Raw genomic sequence first — 26,784 nt, forward strand, 5'->3', positions numbered from 1 at the left:
GAATTATACACTTCGTGGGGTTGAATTAAAAACAGTAGAGGAAGAAAGGGATCTGGGAATTATGATATGGACAGATATAAAGTTTTCTGAGCAGTGTAAACAAGCAGCCAGGAAAGCCCATTGTGTCCAATCGATGATTTATTGAACATTATTATGTAGAGATAGAGAGGTCACAATCCCACTGTATAAGGAAATTGTAAGAGCACATTTGGAATACTGTGTTCAAGTATAGAGACTTCATTTGAAAAAAGGCACTGGGCTTCTTGAAAGGGTCCAAAGACAGGCAACTCACGTGGTGAGATTGGCAAAAGGGCATCTGTACAAAGAAAGACTTCGATTATGTGGGCAATAGAGCTTGGCAACTATGCAGCTCAGAGATGACCTGACTGAGATTTATAAGACTTGGAGAGGGTTTAGTAAAATGAATGAAGGTAGAATTTTCACTGTTATAAAGAATTCCAAAACTAGGGACCTAAATTCAAATTAAAGGGGAAAAGGTTTAGACTAGATTGTGGAAGTTTTCTTTTAGCCAGCCAGTCTTTGATTGGTGGAACAAGTTGTCTTCACAGGTAGTTGAGGCTGACAGTTCGAGTAAATTTAAAGATCAACTGGATAGTTACCTTTTTTTTGGCCAGTGCAGCAAAAGCCTGTGGCTTCCTTGCACTATACGGCAAATACTATTACCATTTCATATTAGAAAGTATATTTTTCTATATCTAATAAAGCCATTAAGAAATTTTTAGCATTAAAATTTCTTAATACTGGTATACTGGTAAAAAGAGCACAGAAACAGAGAGTAATAAGTTAAATTAGTTTTTATTTATGTACTGATTGGTGTTGCACCCAAATGAATTACTTAAAAATGTGTAAGCAGTAACTGGATTTAATGTATAAATAATGTAATTATTTTGAGTACATATTAATTTCCATATAATGTTATGTTTAGTACTTATTAGTTTCCTTATAATATGTTGCTATTTTGCATGGACTATCATCATTATAATATATAGTTAGCTGATATTCTCATTTATACATAGTAAAATTGATTTTAAAGCATTTTGTTCATTCCAATAATATTATAATGATAAAAATCTATTATAACCTTTTTTGATATAAACATGTCAATTATGAATTCTCCTCTCATCTTACCTCCACTTTCACTTGAAAAATAAGGAGCCAACAGCTTTGCTTTCTTTTTCTCATATCCTTTTTGTGTAATATCACCTACAGAATACACAAAATTTTTAAAACATATTGGTAAAGAGCAAAGCATATTTCTAAACTAAGCAAATATTATTTCTAATATTTCAATAATATTAGAAATATTGTATCTCTTTAAATGTTGATATTTTAAAAAGGGATATTTATCAAATTGAATGAACCTGGTAAATTAATTTCTCTTCATTAAATAGAGAAAAGTATATCGTCTGACTGACTAATGATTAACCCAATTAACACTTTTATACCACATGTGAAAACTGATGCTAACTGTAGAACATTGTGCTTATGAGGCACTATCCCCTGTAACCAAGCTATAATTAAATAAATATTAAATAAAAAAATATTATTAAATTAATCAGCAAAAGAGAGCCAATACTTACATATAGAAGCACAAAACAATCACAATTAAACCTTTGCAGAATACTGTACTGTTGTGCTTCTCTAGATGAGTGTCAGCTATTGCAGGTTAATTTAATGTCACTTTTAGTATTGTTTACTTGATGTTTAATTATTGCTCAGTTACAGGTAGTAGTACTAACAGCAATTTCACTTATTTTATTTATTTTTTTTTTTTTTTCTTGGTAGTTGTTGGCGCATAGGCTTCTGTGGCCATAATGCACCTCCCAAGGTTTTTGCAGTACATTGATCCAAGCCCGAGGCGGGAATCGAACCCGCGACCTTTGGGTTGCCAGGCAGGCACTTTACCCACCCGGCCAGCCCGGTCGGCAATTTCACTTATGATACTACAGAGATAATAATGGAAACACGATAAGAGTTACAGATATGTACTAATAAGGTGTTGTCCACTCTTTGCTTATAAAACAGCTTGTATTCTACATGGAATAGATTCAAATAAATCTTGAACTGTCTTAAGAGGAATACTGGTCCATTCTTTGTGAAGGAATGTTTCCAGGTACTTGAATAATGAAGGTAATCTGCTTCTCACTCTCCTCTCCAAATATGCCCACACCGACTCAATAATATTTAAGTCTGGTAATTGTGCAGGCCATGGGGGATGCTTAGCCTCAGTTTCATGCTCCTCAAACCAAGACTGGCTACATCTGGCTTTGTGTATTGGAGCTTTATCACCTGAAACTGATTATGGAAAACAATGTTTGCACCATGGGATGAACCTAGTCACTCAAATTATCAAGGTAATCAGTGGAAATAATTTGTCCATTCAGAGTGATAAAGGGACCTACATGATACCAAGATATTGCTGCCCAAACAATTGTTGATCCTCCTCAATGTTTGACAGTTGGCACAAAACAACAGTCAGGATGACATGCTACCTTTGGAATTTGCCAAATATAAACTTTCCCTACTTTTGGAAAGAGCATGAATGATGATTCGTCTAAAAATATGACTTCTCCAATCATCAAGTGTGCAGTTTTTTGCGCTCCTTACACCACTGTATCTTCTTTATAGCATTGTTATCAGTAATGGGTGGCATGGAAATAGTGACATAAATTTCAGCTTTATGATGTTCTCTCCAAGCTGTTTTGCTAGAAACTGCATTTCTGAAACACATTAAACTCTGTAGTTGTTTTTGAGGCAGAAGGTTTTGTTTTTAGGGCTACAATCCTTTTCAGTAAGCTTTTTCTGCCAAATTCATCCTGTCAGATTTTGTTTTGGTAAATGCAGACATCACTTTCAATATAGTTGCTCTGGATACATTAAACCAGGCCTGGCCAAACCAAATTGTTCTGTGGGCCACCTTGATGAACTACAATTTTCTGCGGGCCACACATAAAATAAAATGTTTTAAAAATAAAAAATCAAATGCCATAAAAATTTAATTTATTCATTAATTTTATTATATATCTACATCAGTGAGATATTTGCTTTTCTTTGCGATCACTCGATTTTTTAAATTTACTTCAATATTGGTAGTTGCACTTCTTAATTGATTTTCCAGATTTTCATCTGTTATTGAAGCTCGTGATTTACTTTTAATAAATATCATTTTTGAAAAGAAAGTTTCACAAATGTATGTGGATCTGAAGGTGCTCACAATTTTTGTGCAAAAAATCTTAATTTTGGGTACTTTTCCGCTGGTAAAGTTTTAAAACACACATGTGTTGTAAAAGTTGGTTTTTGATATTGTGGCATGAATGTGTTTTAATTCATTGTTGCATTGTAAATCAATTACTTCCATCTGCAGAGTTATCAGTTCGAAGAAGGGAAGGAGTGGTGGAGATTTGGGGAAGTACAGCTAGTCTAGTATTATATTATATTTATCGTGCCTAAGATATGTTCGTGTTAGACGGCACCTGGGATTTCTCCCACCTCCGCATGTGTTTCGCTGTATCGAGAACAGTACACTGTCAAGCTAGAGACTTGAAAGTGTGTGGGCTATGTCTGTGCAGTGTGATATGTTGTGCCCATTGTTTGTCCAGCTTATTGGCCACCAGACCCCTAGCGGGGCACAACGTTGCCATACCTCGCCACGTGGAGGCTAGCCGGGTGTATCTAGTATCACAACAAATTGCTCTGGCAGGTCCTGCCACATAATTTCCTGGGATTTCAGTGGTTAGGACCTAAAAAAAAAAAAAAATTTACGCGTTTGACATTAATGCTTAATGGGATTGCTGTTAGGAAATCGCTGGTTAGGGTTGAATACTAAAGAGATGTTTTAAAGGCCTAATAGGTCGGGCAAAATTTGATGTTATTAAATCTAAACGTGTGAGCTATACACTAGATGAAGGATAATACTATTAGTTGTCTTAGAGATTTACACGAAACCGGCAGAATTTAGACATTGATTAGAATTTGGCAGCATTGTTAAGGGGTATACTCGGTCAGTTTAGTGAGGGGGGAGAGAGACTGAAGACTGGGGGAAAACAGAAGAATAGGGACAATAGAGTAGGCATCGCCAAAGAGGTCAGTGGAGACGAGCCCACCAGGCGAAGTATGGGGGGTAGGCAGGGAGAAGAGGAGGCAGAGACCTGTCTCCTCCCTCCCCTGCCTGGGGATGGGGTTTTAAAGGGAACTGGGTTAGAGTACCCAGTTTAGATCGCCAATGGCGTTTTGGCAGGAAAGCCGCAGAATGTCTTCATCGGTGTCATGTCCAAGCAGTGTCGAATCAGGTATGAAGGTCAAGCTGCCCATCCCTCTCTTGGGGGTGGGATATGTTAGCTGGCAGTGGGGAACCCACCAGGTGAAGGGGTGGAAGACACACATTTACTTCAATCATAATCTGCAATTTCACTCTACTTGCATTCTTTTTTTTTTTTTCTTTTTAATACTTTTTTCTTATTTTATAATTTTTTTTTCCAAGTTTTATATATACAGGTAGCCCTCAATTTATGTTGGGGTTAGGTTCCTGGGGGGACAGGTGCAAATGGAACCCTTTATATAATGTTGTCAATCAGAAATCACAGGGTTAGGTTCCAGGCACCAAAAATTTTACCTACCACTTTGCATCGATTGTTTTCTTTTATTAGCATTCTTCATAGTTGTAGTAACAGTCAATGGAGGCATATTCATAGCCCTACACACATTAGGGCAGCTTTCATCAGATTCTATCCTCCAAATATTGCACCAGGATTCAATTAACTACTTTTACCAGACATGGTGTGTCCTTATTCTATTAAATTAAAAACTTCATAACACGATTTATTAAAAGGACAATTAATAAAAAAATGTTAGGGTAATAAATTTCTAACATGTGTAAATAGCATAAACAACAACCAACTGAATGCTTCACCGCATGGACCTTTACTACGCGCATCCACGAGTGGTCACTTTTAGGACGGGAATCTTTCTCATCTCTGATACGAATGCACTAATTGCTGATTGGCTCAGATTGTCCTAAATCACGTGAACAGTGCATGATACATAGCACAGTATGATGTTGATAAATTTTGTCTGATGATTTTAAACTTTCAATTTATAAAAAAAATTGCAAAAAAAAAAATTCAAAAATAAATAAAAATTGCATTGCGGTTAGTGATCGGGGCTATTACAAATCGGACCAGCGCAAAACGAGGGCTACCTGTATATATATATATATATATATATATATATATATATATATATATATATATATATATTTTTTTTTTTTTTTTTCCCCACTCAACTCATTCATCTTTTTCTCACACACCAGGAGGGGATGCAATGATGTGTAGTGTAAATTTATATACTAATTAAAACTAGGGTTAGTGTACTTAAATGTAGCATTTACGGTTTGTGTTCTTTTTCTCACATGCTTACATATTTATTCATTTTTCTAGATCTCATCTCATCTATTCGACTCTTACTTTCTGCACTGCACTCTCTCTCTGGGCACCTTAACTTACTGTTATTCTTCAGTTGTGGTGCAGGCCTAGCCGCAAGTTTTCTTGTTTTTTTTGCAGGCCAGGGGAGAATGCAGTGATAGTGTTTATGTGGTTAGTAAATGTTTGTTAGTACAGTATATATAAAGTAATGTAAGTTATTTTTAACTTTGTATTCTTTCGGCCAATTACACTCATTCCCATTCACTTTCTCTCTTTCCCTCATGTTAGGTTACTCTTTCTTTTACCAAAACTGTCATTTATTCCCTTTTACCATAATTCCAAGTTCACTCAGTGCCCAGCCTATTCATTCTGTCTTTCATTCTACATTGCATCCCTTTGCTACTAACTTACTGATATTTTTCAGCTATATCTTGAAACAGGCCTATGGGGCTGGGAATTTCCATACTATAATAATTAATGATAGACACCAGCCAGGAATTAAACTAAAAATTTACTATACAATGAAATAATATACAATGAAATATGATGCAAATAAAATAAAACACTGATTAAATTATAGTTAAAATATAGTTAAAAACAATAAAATTAATTAAAATAAACTAGGTTAAAAGCGATAAAACAATACAATCTGGAACTTTCGGAGAACTGCCGTCTCCTTCTTCAACAGCATACTACCAGTGCTAAAACACATCCTTAAGTAGCCGGTCCATGGCACTCATGCACGTGATCATCAGACACATGATCTACATTCTCCATGCGCGTATCGGAAATGGAAGTGGCTCGGGAGCGTGTCAAACAGAAACGGTCATCCCTTCTGAGGACAACTGCCTCAAACAGGGGGTGTAAACGGATCCCCCTGTCCCTATTAATAGTATTGTGACTGGATGAACCGATTCGCAAGCTCTCGAGCCACTTGTGTTCCCAAAATCCATGGGCGCGGTCGGTAATGACCACGTCTTCAGGGGAGATCCGATGCTGCTTTTCCCAGAAATGCTCTGCCACAGCAGACCTCGCATAGTTAGCAGTCTTGATAGCGGTCGTGTGTTCCCCCAGACGGTCCTTTAAACGTCGGCCCGTTTCCCCCACATAACACTCCTCACAATCCGGGCACTTAATCTCGTAGACCACATTGCTAGTATGGTCCTGGGCTACGGGATCTTTAACTTGGGATATCACTGTGTGCAACCTCCGACCCGGAAGTTGCACACAGCGAGTCTGGCACTCCCGCAATGCCCGTACAATACGTTCTGAAAGGCCCGGATAGTAAGGAATGTATGCAGTAGCCACAGGGGCAGGCCACTCCCTACGATTGGACTCAACCCTATGAATATATTTGTCCAAGACCCTCTGGGGGTATCCACATTTCCTGAGGTCTGCCGTGACTTTGCAAATTTCTATTTCCTTTTCTTCAGGGGTACTACAGTGGGTCCCCACCCTATTCAACAATGCCCTGGCTACACTGTTCTTATGATGACAAGCCTGTGCTGAGCTATAATGAACAAATTGGCCACGGCACATAGGCTTTCTATAGATCGTTGTTTTTAATCTAGATCCATCTCTGCTCACCAAGACATCCAGAAACGGGAGGGACCCAGCTTCTTCCACCTCCGAGGTAAATTGTATAAATGTGGAAAAGCTGTTGAGCATATTGAGCACCTCATCTTCCTTTCCCTTTTTTAAAATAGTGAAGGTATCGTCCACATATCTCCTCCACTCGCGCATGGGGAAATTCAACTGATGAAACACCCTAGTTTCCAGTTCCTCCATTGCCAAATTGGCCACAATGGCACTGATGGGGGAACCCATGGCCGTGCCATGGACCTGCTTATACATAACTTTTTGAAACACCATGGTAGTGCTTGCGAGGCAAAATTCCACACCTTTACAAATATCATCAATGCTTAGTAAAGATCTAGCACTAAAGCAATCATCTCGTTCCAAGGCCGATCTTACACAATGCACCCCATGTTCAATGGGGATACATGTGAACAAGGATACCACATCAAACAAAATCATGAGTTCGTCTTCACCTATAGATTGGCTTCTTATAAAGTTCACAAATTCCTTGCTGTTTCTGATTACTAAACTGGAGCGTCCCACTATAGGAGAGATGACTCCAGCTAAAAATCCAGATAAAGCATAAGTGGGACTACCCACAAATGATACTATAGGTCTCAACGGAATGCCCACCTTGTGCGTCTTTGGGAGGCCATAAAACCGAGGTAATCGACAACCTGAGGCATGAAGAGACCAATAAACTTCTTTGGTTATTTTACCAGCCTTATGCCATCCCTGTATAATGTTGTTGACTTGTCTCTCCAAACCAGCTAACGGATTTCGATGGGTAACTTTATATATGTTGCTGTCCTGTAAAAGATCCAGAGCTTTTGCACAATAATCATCCTTATTCAGTACCACTGTGGATCTGCCTTTGTCGGCAGGTAACATTATGATATCCTCATCTTTTCTGAGTTGTCTTAATGCTCTTAAAAAAGCAGCATCGGATCTCCCCTGAAGACGCGGTCATTACCGACCGCGCCCATGGATTTTGGGAACGCAAGTGGCTCGAGAGCTTGCGAATCGGTTCATCCAGTCACAATACTATTAATAGGGACAGGGGGATCCGTTTACACCCCCTGTTTGAGGCAGTTGTCCTCAGAAGGGATGACCGTTTCTGTTTGACACGCTCCCGAGCCACTTCCATTTCCGATACGCGCATGGAGAATGTAGATCATGTGTCTGATGATCACATGCATGAGTGCCATGGACCGGCTACTTAAGGATGTGTTTTAGCACTGGTAGTATGCTGTTGAAGAAGGAGACGGCAGTTCTTCGAAAGTTCCAGATTGTATTGTTTTATCGCTTTTAACCTAGTTTATTTTAATTAATTTTATTGTTTTTAACTATATTTTAACTATAATTTAATCAGTGTTTTATTTTATTTGCATCATATTTCATTGTATATTATTTCATTGTATAGTAAATTTTTAGTTTAATTCCTGGCTGGTGTCTATCATTAATTATTATAGTATTTTTCAGCTAATCTGCTTCCCTGGCTGCCTGTACATCTCCCTCTCCTACATGGTTACTTATTTGGTGTGGGGCCCCAAGTTCCTACACATGGCAGGGTAGTCCTGGGAGTTTTGTCATGTCAGGTTTCTGCAGGGTGCAGAATACTACTATCCTGACAGTTTTTAAATCATCGTCTAGGCGTGGTGGGAAACTTGGGCAATTTTAACCATTGATTATTATTTAATTGCTGGGGAGGATGAATTGCCATTCTTGGATTGTTCTGCACATTTCGAATACTTTCGGTGTGAAAGATGTAAAAGCTTTATAATTTTTCTATTCTATGATGAACAGATGTTCTTCTCCCCTAGGAAGGGGGCCAATCTGTGCTATTAGCTCTGTTCTGGGAATGTCATATATTATACATTCATATAGAATGTGTGCCCAGTCTTCACTTTCGCCACAGGTGCAGTTTGGGTCATCAATCAGCCCAAAGGAGGTTAGTTTCGCCTTTAGGGAGCCATGACCTGTCAATATAAATGTTGTAAAAAGTCCAGGGGCATACCACTTAGGTGGCTTTGGGCTAACCATTGACACCCAGGGCAAAAACTGTTTGGTAACCAGACCTCTGGTTTCCTGCTCCCACTTTGTTTGCCATAGCTCATGGAGCTTTGTGGCTATTCTTTTTCTTTCATCATTGAAGGTGTTGGTTGTATCAAGGGCTATCCCCAGAAATTCTGTGGGTATGCCCTTTTTAAATCCATAATATAATCCTCTTTTGGTTACTTCCAGGTAAAGAGGGAGAGCTCCTGCCAGCAACTATAGTGCAGGTGTACTTACTGTGCGACATGCTCTGGTAATAGTGAGTAGTATTGCCCTTTGTATCGATTCTAATTTATTTCTATTTCTTACTATGGCCAAGTGGATGAACCACACACTGTCTCCATAGGTGATAACAGGTAGGAACATTGCATGTTATATGATTGCCAAGGTCTTTCTTTTGAGTCCCCAGTCTGTTCGACTGATCCTGGCAATCATACCTCCATAATTTCTCACTTTCTTCGCCAAGTAGATCAAATGGGGGTAAAAAGTTAATTTTGAATCAAAGACCACTCCAAGATATTTTAGTTCTCTTACCATTTTTATAGTGGTGTGTTAATTTTGATTTGTCGACGTCTTCTTACATCCGAATTGCCTTTTAGAATTATTTGTTTGGTTTTTTTCAGGCGATATTTTGAGCATGTGCATTTGTGCCCACTCCTGCAGCTGCAAGAGGGCAGCATTTCATCTTTGCTCTACAACCACTCGCGTGTTATCTTTTACAAAGAAAATCATATCATCTGCAAAGGCCAGGCTTCCAGAAGAAAGGGCCAAGGATTGAACCCTACGGGCAGGTCACACAGGGCATGTCAATTCCTAGAACCTTGTGCATACTGAGACACTTCTGTCTGTAAGGTAGATGTTTATTACCTTATAGTGGTTTTGTGGGGCATTTGCCTGGCGGAGTCTCCTAAGAACACTAGGCCACCAGAGTGAGTCAAATGCCCCAGCAAAGTCAATGGAGATTGCCAGCATATATTTCTCCTCTGTTTTTAACTGTTGCCAGTAGGTGGTTCATGGTGTCCTCCGTAGAATTGCCCTGCTTAAAACCGTACTAATTGTCGGAATGTAAACCTGTGTCTGTGTAATATTGAGCTAATCTGCTATATATTAGTCTTTCATATTTTTTCCCTAGTACAGGGAGTAGGGCTATTGGTTTATATGATTTGGGATCAGTAAGGAGTTTTTCAGGTTTTTGAGAATTAATCTTAACACTGCTTTTTTCCATATTTTTGGGAATATACCTTCTGTCATACAGTTATTATATAGTGTATTAATTTATTTGGTGCTATTTCCGCTAATTCTTAGAGGTTGAGATTAATAATCTCAACCTCTAAGAGGTCAAAACCTGAGCATTTATTGTTTTTGGTTTTAGATAGAAATATCACTGTGTTGTATAGTAAACAGAGGTTCAATATTGGCATTGTCATATTCAGTGTTTTCTTTTATAATGTCTAGCTGGGTGGGGGAATGATACTGTCTAGGATGTTATTTACAGAATCCACACAACACAGGGTTGGAGTTCCAACTGGTTTGACAGTAGTTTCTAAGACATCTCCTCTTGGCAGCTTGTTGGTCACTATTCTGTAGACAACTCCCCAAGGGTTATTGTTTCCAGTAGTTCCCACCAAGTGCCTCCAGCATTCCTTTTTCTTGTCTCTTATGAGGGCTATATACTGATTCCTGAAAGTTCTATAAGAATCTCTCAGTGCATCCACCTCATTTTGTGGCCAAGATATTCTGGCTCTTTGAAAATGTCTCCTTGCCTGGTGTACCCTATTTCTGAGTACAGTCAGTTCGGGGCACCACCAGGGAACTGTCTGCTTCCCCGTTTTTTTTCCGTGGGATAGACAGGGTTGCTGTTTTTGTTAAAATGTTTGTCATAGTCAGTGTTTGCTCATCCGGGCTACAGTTGCCTGATCTAGACCATTCATTTGCGAACCGTTTCTGTTGAAGAAACCAAGTAGCAAAAGTCCTTGAGAGTGGATAATCCGCAGGCTCCAATGATTGGACACGTTGCAGATGGTATGAACTCATTTGGTTTTGTTGACCGTATCCTCCATACAGTGGATTGGGAAATACCCAATCGTTGGCCTATCGCTCGAGTACTCGTACTCAGATTGCCTTCTGCAAGACGTAGGACATTCTGCTCATTGGCTGGTGTCCTCGTCATTTGCTCTCGATTCATGGTACCTCTCGTGAAACAACCAGTCTCACATAACCTTCTGTGCACACGTGCAAAAATCTTATGATGAGGAGCACGCCTGTGCGTGAAACGTTCCTGGTACAAGCGCAGAGCGGCATGCCCGTTACAGTCCGCAGCTCCATATGCGAGGTGCATGTCGGCCAGTTCAACGTTTGAATACTCGTCCATCCTACTGCCTCGGGAACCGGTTCGCAAATGCTGACTTCCAGCGGGATTGCTGTTCACGCGACCTCCCGTTCAACGTCCTCTACCGCATGACAAAGGCATTTTGGACCCTGCAATGCTATGTGATTCCGATTTGTCTTTGTGCCCCCTACACCTGCAAGTTTGTTGCACTGATAGTGAATCACCCTGTATAAAAGATTGTATTATTCATATAATAAGTTTTTTTAAGTTTCCTATAGCAACCAATGAAAGTGCAAGTTACCTTGACATTTATTCTTTTGCAGTGCATATGACACCTATTTTGGAATAGGCTTCATACCCGATGTATTAGTGACAGATCAACATTAGAAGGATGGTTTTATGGTAGTTGTAAGTGTATGCCCTACCTCAAATATGGAGAGAGAGTGCACAAACTGCCATGGCAACTACTATTTCTGTATGATGGTTATATCAAAATTTTCAAAGCACAGAATGAAAAGTTGTAGAAATTATGTGACACCCAATCAACAGAGGGTGGTATGCTCGTATACCACCCTCTGTAATAGCTCTAGTGTCACATAATGATGACCTGCCAATTAATCTACTTTCCAGAGAACAGTATTCACAATTAGTGAACAGAATAACTGTTCACTAATTGATTACACCTCTCAAATGAAGTGCCCCATCTCCCTAATCAGCAACAACTAGATGATTTAGTGAGGGACTGAGTCTAACCAAATCCAGTGCAGAGCTCCTGACATCTCCTTTAAAAGAATGGAATCTACTGGATCCCAGTTGCAAGACTTCCACATACATACAGAAATGCCATGCCGCTCATGCAAGTTTTTAAACTGTTGTGGAATCTCTGCACTACTGTTTTCATTTGACTGTATTAGTCACAATTATAAAGAAGAGTGGTATCTTTTCATTGACAGTTCAAGTAAAAGTTTGAAAGCTACGTCGCTTCAAAATAATAATATAAACAATCAAATCCAGTTGTGCCTTCTCTTCTTATTAAAGAAGACTACAGAAATACGAAGCATGTTTATAGAAGATCAAGTATGATCATATAAATGGGATGCCTGTGAAGATTTCCAGATGCTAGATTTGAATGGTGATTTCAATATTCCCTCATGTCTACTACTCTACTACCTCTGAGACAGTAGGGTAGTAGACAAGATAATAGTTTTCCAGAATTCGACTGTAGCCGGACACACTATGTAGTAAACAATCATTTGGTTAAAAAGAAACAAGGCCTTGCTTCCATCTTGCTTTCAATGCTCTAACGAATTGCTCGACCACTTCCAAGCTGGGACTGGTCAAGCAATTTGTTAGAACATTCAACCTTTAAGGTGACACCTTCAAGCATACACAATCTGTTTGCAAAAGTGTCTAATGCAAAAGTGAAAGATGGCATATTTATTGGCCCACAAGTAAGGATGTTTGGCTTTACAAGAACTGGAAGGCAAAATGACCAATTCCAAGCAAAATGCCTGGCAGTCATTACACCTTGAAGTGAATGGCCATCTTAGTAACATTAAGAGTAAAAATTACAAAGTTGACAAGTTCACTGCTCGGACCAAATCTGGCTGACATTAGTGTATATCATGGGGAAAGATTCCAACCTGGTATACAGTCAATGGGGAAGCAGTACCAAGGAAGATGGGATGAAGCTATGATAAACACACATTTTATAAGAAGTGTTTTTCTGATTAACCCCAAAGAGGTTTTCTACTTTTTTAATTTGTGATTTTTTTTTTTTTTAGCTTGTTCATGCTTTATATTTGCTTTTTTATCTTTTTGGATTTGTTTGCATATGCAAAAATGAATACTCTGTTAATAAATGTAGTGTAGTATATTAAAAGAGAGGAATGAGGCATTTTTAAAAGTACATTAGATCTAAATTATGTTTCCTCAAGGCCAGTTCCTGAGTATGCTGAAGACAGGAATAGTAGACAGAAAGGATAACTAGAATTGGGGGTTACAAAGAAAGTAAAAGCTTGCATGTAGAAAAAAAAAAAAAAAAAAAACTTGAATAGAGCAGGGTGGATAGTGAGGAAGTGGGATGCACAGACAGGAGCCAGTAGGGAAAGTTGTTGTTTTTTGGTTTTTAGGAGCATTAGCAACTAAGGCCATATTGCTCCGGGATATGTGATGGTCATTTCCTGACCTTTCTGCATTCTCCGTATTTGGTGGTTATGGGCTCGAACCCCGGTCTAATCAAGAAGCATGTGCTACGCACTGCTGCTCCTTCCCACCTGGCTATGGAGGCGCCTAGTAGGGAAAGAAAGGGAAACTTCCTCTATTGGAAGGAATGCAGATCTACAATCAACCAGCAACTCTGGCATATGCTGTTTGACAGTTACGCATGCTGCAATATAATCCCTACTAAACAGGTATGAAAAGAATGGGGGAAAGGGATTTGCCACTGATGAAGTCCAAGTTATGTTCTGTACAGTGGCTGGCAAGTGCAAGGAGATATTAGTGGGAGGGGAGTAAATTCATCCATGCACAGACTGATGTGCACATACATCATTATATACACATGCATACCTCAATTCTGATATACAGTATATACACCTCCCACACACACAACTCCTTTTGAGGGGGAAGGGCAGATGAGCAAGTTGCTTCCTGGCAAAATTTTACATAAAAAAATGTTTGTTATCCAGCACTCATAACCAGAAAATTTGAGATCTGGATTCCGTTTCAGCATAAAATTAATAAAAGATCAAGTGAATATGATGACACATTTTTGTTCTCTTTTGTTATGGAACAATTAGTGCAGACAGGCTGCCAGAGTAGGTCACTGGGTCTTGTCAATGACATACAGGAATTTTGCGAGCAGGGATAATGAGGTGATTATCCCCTTGTATAAGATAATGGTCAGGCCACACCTTAAGTACTGCATACAGGTCTGAAAGCCTCATTTTAGAATGAGTACAGAGAATGGTGAGGGAAACAAAGGGGTGCTCTTATGAATAAAGGCTTAAGTTCTGCAAATTGCAGCATCTGAAGAGTAGGCACCTGTGAGGCAATCTGATTGAGATGTATAAGGCCTTGAATGGATTGAACAGGCTCAATGCTGATGGGATTCTTCCTCTTGCTCAGATTACAAAGCTGAGGGGGGCATAAACTGAAATTGAGGATGAGGAAAGACAGTTGTTGAATAGACGTTGGAAACTTGCCTTTAGCCAGAGGGTAGTTGATTGTTGGAACAAACTTCCATCTGTCATTGTGGAAGTTGATAGGTTAAATAAATTCAAGGCAGAACTAGAGAAATACTTAGAAAGAATGGATGGGTGAAATGGGAAGGGTTTTTTTTTTTTTTTTCTTGGTTGATGCTGTATAAGCTTGCTTCCTTGCATCATAAGCCTCTACTAATGCTAACTTATTATATATTACAAAACATGAAAAAAGGTTACGTTCATTCAGAATAACATATGTTTTTTGTTGTTTATTATTTGGTTTTTAGGAGCATTAGCAACTAAGGCCATATTGCTCCGGGGATATGCGGTGGTCATTCGCTGACCTTTCTGCATCCTCCGTATTTGGTGGGCACGGGCTTGAACCCCAATCTAATCAAGAAGCATGTGCTACGCACTGCTACTCCTGCCCACCTGGCTACGGAAGTGTCCAAATAACATAACATATGATCAATCTGTTAAATGTTGAATGTCAAAATAAGGGAATTGCAAAAATGCAAAACTAAAATAATTGCTTATCACTTGGTAATGCTTATTATATAACAGTTAACGTACCCAGGGTTTCACATTTCAGGCATATTAGCATATAACAATAATTCATAATGGTCATTTATAACAAAAAACTGAGAACATTTCATTTTTGCACATCCACATACTGCCCATTTATTCCTCCAATAAACGCACAAGAATAAACATAAATATCCAATGCTCAGCTACAACATATAGCTTATGAATATGTGATATGATAAAAAAATAAATAATTACTGGATTTCTGTTGGGCCCAATATTAATGAAATTTGGGAAAGTTCAAAATATAAAATTTCATTAAAATTCATCCATTGAGAGTTGAAGTTATTACACACAGAATGACAGACAAACAGACATGGTGAAAACAATAAGCGCTTTATACAAATCTGTTAATCCATCTAATAAAGTTTGCTAATGTGATTTTGTCTTTCCAATTGGCTTGTGAGAAATGAATACTACAATTACTTGCATTTTTGTAGATATACCATATAAAAAATATTTGGAAATGCCTTTATTTCTTACCTTCTGAAAGTTCTAACTCCAATTCAGCAAGCTTGTCCCTTACATCCTGAGGCAAGATATCAAAATCTATATCTTGATCACTCATTTTTTGCTATCCTACACACCAGAGAACTTTGGCTTAATGCTAGAGATTAATAATAATTGTATATACATGCATATTTGATGATGCTTATTGTTTAATTCTGGAAATTTCAGAGAGAGATGACCTCAAACTGACATGATGTAGAAATCTAAAAATAGAATAAAATAACATAAAATATACAGTTAAAGGACCATTTATCACAATGTTTTGAAAAATATATCGCAAATATACATCACAGATATACATCACAGATAACATAGACAGGCAACAATGATAACTACAGGTTTATAGTCATCTTTTTTTACACTAAACTGCATTAATATACAATATTTTTAAAAGAATAGACAAAAAGAGTACCTCCAATGCTCATTTGAAGAACAAAGAAATGTAAAATAAAATAAACAGCCATTAACAGAAGACTTCAGCAACTTATCTCTGTCACCAGTTACTTAGAAAACCCTAACCAGTACAAAAGGTTACACAAAATCTAATAAAACCTAATGCCAGTCAAACAAATTCACCTAATGTCAACCAAACAAATTCCCTATCAATTATTTTTAAAAGAGGATCTCAATTCACAGGTACACATCTATTCACCAGAAAATCAAGGCTACAAGGTGGCATTATTTTCTGCACTCTTTAAATTCAAGAGCTGCAAAAAAGACAAGACATGAATTACTTGTGAATGCAGAATTTCAAGCAAGCAGGTTTTGTTTCATTGGTGTTTTCCAAAATATTCTTTCAAATTCAGTATAGCATAGTGTAGTGTAAAAAAAAAAAAAATAAAATAAAAGCGCACACGTACCATGTAACAATTTATTCTGTGCTCGAACTTAATATAATTAAATAAAATATTTAATGTAATTAAAGAAATTAAAGACATGTAAATGCATCATGTCTATAGACATGACATATTTGCACTAACTTATGTCTGTAAATTTTCCTGCATCTAAGGCTTTTGCTCCGAATTTTCAAGTATTAAAGTAATTACATAAAAATTTAAAATCTAAAATTTTTTATTAATATAGTCATTTAAAAGGTATGATAATATGGGCTACAATAATAAACATGAAGAAAGACACCTATTTGTGTGCACCACTTGTGGAAATAAATTTAACAATAGTTATCTCTTATTAAACTTTATTTCCATGAAAACTTTATTTCCATGAAACTATGTCTTTATTTTAAACTGATGTAACAATTTATTTGGCAAAACATTAAAAATATTTCAAATATTTTAACAATACAAGTAGTGAATAACTGATTATATGCATACCATGAGTGTAATAAACAATTAAGAATAATATTTAGCATTTTCATCATTAATTTCACTATTTTTTTTTTTTTTTTAAACTAGTTTCCTTCTTAATTCAGTTGTTTCTTTGTTGCCAGTTTTTGAGAGATTCATCAGGGAAAGTGTGAAATTATATTTACAATTTTCTATACATTCTTTAATGAAAGGATGTCTAACACTACTAATTCTAAACAATCCATAAATCATTATGTGGTGAACCTAATTTTCTTTATCACCTCTAAACAGCAGGTATTTAAATAAAATAACTGCTACAACTCGTGGTCATCACGGAACACAGCGGCAATCCCCAAGGCAGAATTCGCTGGTCCCAAGGAACTAGTAGTTGTTGGTGACTATATTGTCAGGGAAACGAGGAACATGCTTTGTAAAAAGGATAGGTAGAACAGGACCAGGGTATGTCTGCCAGGGGCAAAGGTTGATGATGGAGAACGGATATCAACTTTTAAGGGCACAAAAGGTGATATAGTTGTACTCGTTGACACTAATGATATTAAGAGGAGGAGACCAGCAGAATTGCCGACCGGGCTAGCCGAGTGGGTAAAGTACCTTCCCGGCAACCTAAAGGTGGCGGGATCGATTCCCACCTCGGGCTTGGATCAAAGTACTGCAAAAACCTTGGGAGGTGCAATATGGTCACAGAAGCCGATGCGCCAACAACTACCAAATCAAAAAAAAAAAAAAAAAATCAAAACCAGCAGAATTACTTAACAAATACAGGTCACTGTTGAAAAAAAGCCGTGAATTAGGATTGAATTTGAAAGTGTCTGCAATTCTGCCCAGACACGATAGGAGGGAGTATATGATGAGAGCCTTGTCGATCAATTCGGTCCTGGAAAGACTGTGCAAGGCTCAAGGGGTAGAATTTTTTTCAGCCTGGCCTGTACTTGTTAACAGAAGGGATACACTTAAATAGAAAGGGTGCAAGAATATTTGCTGATGCTATCGAGGCAGTGTTAGATGGGTCGGAAAACTGCTAGCTTGGGGGGATACAAGGACTAATAGATTAATAGTAGCCACTGGCAGAGGTGAAAGTGATTCTTGCACTGCTTCTATTGGAATGAACAGAAGCCTGGAAAACAAGATGCAGGATATTTCAGAGACTGCTGGGAGTCATTGCGGTACGAGTAAACACATGGGTTGTGTTAGGGTAGCTAAGAAAAAGAACAGGTGCATGTATACTTGCGTGTACACCAATGATAGGATGTTGGTAAATAAATTTGATGAATTTGAGGTATTGCTCAAAGCATCAAAGGCGGATATTGTTAGGATATCAGAGACATGGTGTCACACAGATATAAGAAATGCAGAACTGGAATTTGGGGAGTACAATGTCTACAGAAAGGATAGACACGACAGGAAGGGAGGAGGGGTTATGCTATTAGTTAAGAAACACATGAAATCCAAGGAAGTGAAGCCAGTTGACATCGCTGGACAGTGCAGTGTCAAATCAGTTTGGTGTTACATTATATTGCACACCAAACTGACCACCTCGGCGGTGCCTAGACTAGCCACCGGCAAGGTGATCTGACAGAGGTGTATAAAGCCTTGAATGGTTTGAGCATGCTCAATGCTGATAAGATTCTTCCTCTTGCTCAGAATAATCACCTGAGAGGGCTTAAATTCAAATTGAGGAAAGACAGATGTAGGATAGATGTGCAGAAATTTGCCTTTAGCCAGCGGGTAGTTGATTGGTAGAACAGACTTCCATCCCTTGTTGTGGAAGTTGATAGCCTAAATAAATTTAAGGCTCAGCTGGACAGGTTGGTTTTTGGTTTTTTTTTTTTTTAGGAGCATTAGCAACTAAGGCCATATTGCTCCGGGATATGCGGTGGTCATTCTCTGACCTTTCCACATCCTCCATATTTGGTGGTGACAGGCTCGAACCCCAGTCTAATCAAGAAGCGTGTGCTACGCACTGCTGCTCCTTCCCACCTGGCTACGGAGGCGCCAGTTGGACAGGTATTTCGAAAAAAACAGAGGGGTGAAGTGGATTTTTTTTTTTGTTTTTTTTCTGGCTGATGCTGCATAAGCTTGCTTTCTTGCATCATATGCCTCTACTAATGCTAACTCATTTTAAAACCTGGGAACCAAAAATACAATTCTGTTATGATGCGTGAAAGAGATACGCTCATATCAATATTAAATTTTTAATGCGGATGTGAACAAAAACTCGTGTAAATTATACTAAACTAAAAAATGTAACCCTAAAATGGTAATGATGACCATACTGATGTTGAATGGAAGTGTGGATAAATAAATTTTAAGTATATTAACCCAGAATTGGTCACAAGGAGTCAATCTGACCCTACATGACTAACAGCATTTTTGTGCTTCATTTACTATGACCACACATTTGAAACTCCTAATACCTGTTGAAATTTTTTCTCTCGCGGAAAATTCTAGTAATGTCTGTTAACTATTACACAATTAGTAAAAATTCATGATTAAGTTAAACCTCATTGTAAGCACATGTTAGCATTAGAATTAGTAGAGGCATATTATGCAAAAAAGCAAGCTTACAGAGCATCAGCCAAAAAAAAAAAAAAAAAATTCCCCATTTCATCCATCCATTCACTCCAAAAGTATATCTAGTTCAGGTTTGAATTTATTTAAGCTGTCAACTTCCACAATGACAGATGGAAGCTTGTTCCAGCAAACAACCAACCTCTGGTTAAAGGCAAATTTCCACACACATCTATTCTACAACTGTCTTTCCTCAAGTTGAATTTATGCCCCTCAGGTGCAGAATCTGAGCAAGAGGAAGAATCCCATCAGAATTCAGCATACTCGACCCATTCAATGCCTTATACACCTCAATCAGATCACCCTGCAGGTGCCTAGTCTCCAGCCACAAAAATTTGCCAAAATTAAGCCTTTCTTCATAGGAGGACCCCATCATTCCACTCACAAATCTTGTTGCCGTTCTCTGTACATGCTGAAGCAACTCTCTACCTCCTTCCTAAAATGAGGCTTCCAGATCCTGTATGCAGTACTCAAGGTGAGGCCTGACCATCACCTTATACAAGGGGGAAAAAACAAATCCCTGATAGCAAAATACCTATATATCATTGACAAGACCCCCATGACCTACCCTTGCAGCCTTTTTGCACTGCTCAGAAAACTTCATATCTGACTGCACAATTACCCCCAGGTCTTTTTCCTTCTCCACTAGCCTGAGTGTAGTACCACACAGTTGGTATGTTACTCTGGGGTTACCGCTACCCATACGCAGTACTTTGCACTCACCAATGTTAAATTTCATTTGCCACATCTCAGCCCATCTGTGCAACTTTTCCAGATCCTGTTGCAGTAGCATACTGTCCTTACGAACCCTACCACCCTTCGTATCATCTGCAAACTTGGACATTAAGCCTGATATACCTTTATCAATATCATTAATAAATACAGAAAATAGCAATGGGCCCAACAATGATTACTAGGGGACTCCATTAATAACATTAGTCCACGAAGAGCAGTGTCCATTGATTACCACTCTGTCTTCTCTCACTCAACCATCCCTTTATCCATAGCAGCAACTTGCCCTTAAGGTCATAGTGCTCCAACTTGTACTGCAGTCTTCCATGTACAACAGTATCAAAAGCTTTCCTAAAATCCAAGTATATGATATCAAAATTATTTTTTGCATCCACTTCCTTTGTGACAACATTATAGTATCCAATCAAACTGGCCAGACACGATTTCCCTTTAACTCAAGGTGCAGTGATGCTGCATCTGAACTATAATTTTGTCTTATCTAGATAATCCTGCAGTGCTTCTTTAACCAGTGACTCCATTATTTTCCCCGGATCAGAAGTTAAACTAACAAGCCTGTAATTACTCTTATCACCTTTCAATCTCCCGTTTTGAATTTGGGGATACATTTGCATGTCTCCAGACCATGGGGACCTCCCGAGTCAAAGGATACCCTCATAATCATGGCTAAGGGCCTGCTTACTTCCTTTGCTGCTTCCTTTAATATAACTGGATAGATCCAACTACCCCAGGTGCCTTCCTTATGTTTAACTTCAACTTCTCCTCCACTTTGCTCTCAGTTACTCAGTTAACTGTAATGCTCCCCATTACAGTTTGATAAACTTCTGGCATTCTTCTCCCTTAACTCATGTGTGAATGTAGATGCAAAATACTCATTCAGTTTGTCAGCTACCTCAGCAGGATCATCAACAATCGAACCATTGATATCAAGTGAACCAATCTGATTCATCCCCTTCCTTCTAGAGCTCACTTAAGTAAAGAAATCTTTACTGTTTTTCTTTGCATCCTTTGCCAAAGATTTCTCGTAAACTGCCTTTGCTTGCCTAACCTTCTTTGTGACTTGGTTACAGACCAACTTATATCTATCATAGGCTTCCATGTCACCTGTTAATTTATATGTATCCCATGCATTTTTCTTCTCTGCTACATGTCTCATTAGTTCATCTGACATCCATTTAGGCCTTAACCTTGAACAATATTTCTTAGTTGGCATGAAAAGCCTATAGTGTCCAAGATTAATTCCCTGAATGCATCCCATTTAGAATTTGTTGTTGGCAACACCATCAGTTGGTCCCACTGTATAGAATTTAAAAGCTGTCTGGGACCACTTTTGTCACTGTTATGAAAGCAAAAACCCCTCCCTTTACCCCTGACGGTAGTTACATCTTAGCATAAATCCCATATCAGTACACTGTGATCACTGCCACCTAGTAGTTCCTTTATCAGCAAATTCTTAATGCATGAACAATCACTGCTGATAATCAGATCAAGAGTATTACTCCCTCTGTTTGCCTCTTGAACATGCTGCTGCAGAAATCAATCATCCAATAAATCTACAAAAGTCTTGCTGGTGTGGAAATGACCAACCCAAAAGTTACAGTCAATATCTAGGAAGTTAAAATCTCACATTATAAGACAATCTGATTTACCAGCCCACCATTTCTCTGTACAGCTGTCCATTGTACTCATCAAAGTCATTAAGCCTATAATACACTCCTACTCTCAATTTTGCTTTCCCAGTGCTTATGTCACACCAAATTGACTCAATACTGTACTATCCATCCATGCAAAATGTATGCATTTCCTTAGATTTTATGTATTTCTTCACTAACAGTATGACCCCTCCTTCTCTTCTATCCTGTTTATCCTTTCTGTACATATTGTACTGCCCAAATTCCGATTCTGCATTTCTTATATCTGTGTGACACCATGTCTCTGATATCCCAACAATATCTGCCTTTGATATCTTGGCCAGCTTCATGATACATGTCACTGTTGATTGACATGTATCATGAAGAGCTATTCATAGAAATCTCACTTTATCTCTGCATGCTTTGTTCTAATCAGTAATGCTCTCTGGCTTTGTAATGTTGGTGCATCATCTGAAATCAAACTGTTACTCCATGCACTTCCCATTTCAAGCAGTGAGTGCTGTTGTTTGTGATGTACTCAGCTTAAATCAAAGTGGGGGTTTTAAATTTGAATTTGCTCTTCAAAAGATCTAAAGCAAGTTTTAATTTTAAAAACTAATTAAAAATATATGTTTTTAATATAAAACATTGAAATTAAAGATGGAATCAAAAAATTAAATTTTTATTTTTTGCTGATTTTTCAAATATTCTCGTGCAGAGAGGAATTTTGCATTTTGCTGCAACTAATACAGGGTTAATATTATTCAAAAAAGCATGGCTCAAAGCAATCTTTTATTTAAAAAATATGGAAAATGTGCATGCTATTACTGCATTAACAATAATAAAAATGTCAGCATAAAAAATTAACTCCACATTATGAATATATGGCAATTATCCCATTTCTGTTTGCCATCAACTCATTCAGAACCTATTCAAAACCAAGTCTGAATTGGACTCCCAATGAATTTTCAATGGCTAACTTCATGTACAGGCTCAATCTCCTTTTCCAGCATGTTTATTACTATACTTCCTTGTGAAGCAGTAGTGAAACTACAAATTCTAGACCCCCCTCCATTAGATTTGCCTTTAACCAGCGGGAGGTTAATGGTTACCAAATGGTTCCCCCTGTGCTCTTTAGCAACCAATCTTAATCCCTTCTCTCCCGGTGAATTTTGCAGTATAGTAGTTTCACGACTACAAATTCTAGACCCCCCTCCATTAGATTTGCCTTTAACCAGCGGGAGGTTAATGGTTACCAAATGGTTCCCCCTGTGCTCTTTAGCAACCAATCTTAATCCCTTCTCTCCCGGTGAATTTTGCAGTATAGTAGTTTCACGACTGCTGTAAAGCTCTAACATACATTTTAAAAACGGTATCAATATGTAAAATAAACCAACCTTAATTTGTAATTTGTGTTTACAGAATGTAATCATAGAATTACCAACCAATCTGTGATTTACAACTTAGTTATAAATCGCAGACTACAACAACAAAATGAATCGTACCTTTAAGGTTAAGTTGCTAACTGATGGAAAAAAGCACACCCAAAGGGGACTGTCACTGACTGTTTTATAAAAAAAAAAAAAAAAATTGGAAAGCACTGTTTTGTGAACTACACATCCAATTTATGTAAATTACCATTTAGAGTTAATAAAATTTAATGGTTACAGCAAGACAGATCCCTTAAATAAAATTAATTCGAGTGTCCAATACTCAATATTGCAGAACCTCTTTAGGCTCCATTTTCAAGACATAACACTGAGGTCTGACTGAGGGTTGCATCTTTATTTGCCCAGACCAGTGTTTACTTGAAAATGGAATAAAAAAATGATATATTTTGAACACTCACACTCTATTATCCTTATTATCTTTCATATCTTATATTTTTTATGGCTAAGGATTTGAGGCGACAAAGGAACTAAGCAAACCATTAGCCATAATTATAAAAGCATCCTTGGACTCAGGGGAGGTCCCCACGGACTGCAGATGTGCAAATGTATCCCCAATTCACAAAGGGGGATCAAAGGGTCACATGAGTAATTACAGACCAGTTAGTTTAAATTCTGTTCTGGGTAAAATAATGGAGTCACTGGTTAAAGATGCATTGCAGGATCATCTAGACAAGACTGCAGCAATAATTCAGACACAGCATGGGTTTGTTAAGGGAAAGTCTTGTCTGACAAATTTGATTGGATACTATGATGTGGTTACAAAGAAACCGGATGCAAAAAATGATTTTGATATCATATACTTGGATTTCAGGAAAGCTTTTGATACTGTTGCGCATGGAAGACTACGGTACAAATTGGAGCACAATGGTATTAAGGGTAAGTTGCTACAATGGATAAAAAGGTGGTTGAGTGGGAGAAGACAGAGTGGTAATCAATGGAAGCTGCTCTTCATGGACTAATGTTATTAGTAGAGTTCCAAAGGGTTCGATGTAGGGCTCACTGTTGGTTTGTATATTTATCAATGATATTGATAAAGGTATATCTGGCTTAATGTCGAAGTTTGCAGATGATACAAAGGTTGGCAAGGTTGTTAATGACAGTAATGGCAGTGTGCTACTGCAACAATATCTAGAAAATTTGGGAAGATGGGCTGAGAAGTGGCAACTGAAGTTTAACATTAACAAATGCAAAGTACTGCATATATAATGGCAGTGTGCTACTGCAACAATATCTAGAAAATTTGGGAAGATGGGCTGAGAAGTGGCAACTGAAGTTTAACATTAACAAATGCAAAGTACTGCATATGGGTAGAAGAAATCCCAGAAAAACATAGAAACTGTGTGGTACTACACTTATGGTTTTAGAAAATGAAAAAGACCTGGGAGTAATTTTGCAGTCAGATATGAAGTTTCCTGAGCAATGCAGACAGGCTGCAAGAGCAGGTCATGGGGTTTTGTCAATATACAGGAATTTTGCTAGCAGGGAAAAGAAAGTGATTATGCCTTTGTATAAGTCAATGGTCAAGCCACCCTTGAGTACTGCATACAGTTTTGGAGGCCTCATTTTAGGAAGGATGTAGTTTGCTTGATCGTGTACAGAGAAGGGCAACAAGATTGGTGAGGGAAATGTACTTCTTACCAAGAAAGGCTTAAGTTCTGCAAATTACAGCGGCTGGAGTCTACACACCAGCTAGGTGATCTGGTTGAGGTGTATAAGGCCTTGAATGGGTTGAGCACGCTGAATTCTGATGGGATTCTTCCACTTTCTCAGATTACAAACCTAAGGGAGCATAAATTCAAATTGAGGAAAGACTTGTAGAATAGATGTGCGGAAATTTGCATTTAACCAGCGGGAAGTTAATTGCTGGAAGAAACTTCCATCTGTCGTTGTGGAAGTTGATAGCTTAAATAAATTCAAGGAGGAACTGGACAAATATTTACTTGCTTTCTTGCATCACATTTGTCTATTACTATCTCTTTCCAGTTTAGTAGAAGCAAGGTATAGAAGGAAAATAACTATTTTCCAATATGTCCTTGTATAAAAATCTGAATAGGGTATGTGAAAGGTGACTGTTGTATGCAGGGCAGCTAATGATTAAGAGTAGGAGATCTGAAGACTTACTTAAAAAGTAAGAGGTAATATTAGTAAAAAGTCTTGAGTTGGGATTAAATCTGAAAGTGTCTAATTTTCTGCATAGACATGATAGGAGGGAGTACATGCTGAGCGCTTGTCAATCAATTAGTCATGAAAGAGTGCAAAGCTCATGGGATAGAATTTTTCCTAGAGTAGCCTGTGCTTATTAACATGAGACTCTTCATACAGGATTGTAATACATCTAAACAGAAGGGGATGCAAGAATATTTGCTGATGCCATTAAGGCAGTGGTTAACTGGGTCAGAAAATTGATAGCCTCATTGGAATACAAAGACTAGCAGATTAACCAGAGCTGCAGGCAGAGGTGAAAGTGCTTCTTGCACTGCTTCCACTGGAAAGTGCAGCAGTCTTAAAGCAAGGTGTCATAGATTTCAAGCACTGCTGTGGGTCATCATGAAACAAGTAAATACACGGGCTGTGTTAGGGTAAATAAGAGAAAGAACATGTGCACGTATACTTAGCATTAACATAGGCATACGATGCAAGAAAGCAAGCTTATGCGGCATCAGCCAAAAAATAAACCCTCCCATATCACCCCTCCATTCGTTACAAATTAGTATTAGTATTAGTATTAGTAACGGCCGTATGGTGCAAGAAAGCCTATGGCTTATGCTGCACCAGCCAAAAAAAAAAAAAAAAAAATCCGAACAAAACAATGATAAAAACAAAAATTAAATAAATAAATAATAATAATTAATAAAGAAATAAAAATAATAAAATGAAATTAAAAATTAAATAAAAAGGAAATTAATCCTATCATCCTATGCGCTTCCCTTACCCGAAAGTACTATCCAGATGACCTTTGAATTTCCCCAAACTGTCGGCCTCTACCACCCATGAAGGCAACTTATTCCAGTAATTTATAACTCGCTGGCTAAAATAAAACTTCCTGCAGTCCAATCTAAACATTTCCCCGCGTAACTTGAATTTATGTCCCCTAGTTCTAGCATCATTTATAATCTTGAAAATTTTGTCCTCATTCAGTTTACTGATGCCTCTCAGAGCCTTAAACACCTCAATCAAATCTCCTCTAAGGTGTCTAGTTTCCAAACTCTGCAACCCACATATTCGAAGTCTTTCTTCATAAGGACGCCCTTTTGCCGATCTCACCAGGCGAGTTACCCTTCTTTGCACCCTTTCAAGAAGCTCGATGTCTTTCTTTAGGTGCGGTCTCCATACTTGAACACAGTATTCCAAGTGT

General features: G+C 38.1%; 1 protein-coding gene across 2 annotated transcripts in view; it reads right to left on the minus strand.

Moving 5' to 3' along the window:
• The window catches only part of LOC150087127 (disco-interacting protein 2-like), a 1,128,863-nt gene that overhangs the window by 1,075,479 nt on the left and 26,600 nt on the right, over positions 1 to 26,784 (minus strand). For both annotated transcript variants that reach the window (XM_090372979.1, XM_090372978.1), the window contains exons 2-3: positions 15,678 to 15,907; positions 1,150 to 1,224 (exon numbers count right to left, since the gene is read on the minus strand). In XM_090372979.1, the coding sequence (XP_090229105.1) occupies positions 1,150 to 1,224; positions 15,678 to 15,762 (160 nt within the window). In that variant the 5' untranslated portion in view covers positions 15,763 to 15,907. The remainder of the gene's footprint in view (positions 1 to 1,149; positions 1,225 to 15,677; positions 15,908 to 26,784) is intronic.

This window comes from Mastigoproctus giganteus, chromosome 4 (assembly GCF_048544385.1).
Source record: "Mastigoproctus giganteus isolate SK-2022 chromosome 4, ASM4854438v1, whole genome shotgun sequence".
Classification (NCBI taxonomy): Eukaryota; Metazoa; Arthropoda; class Arachnida; order Uropygi; family Thelyphonidae; genus Mastigoproctus; species Mastigoproctus giganteus.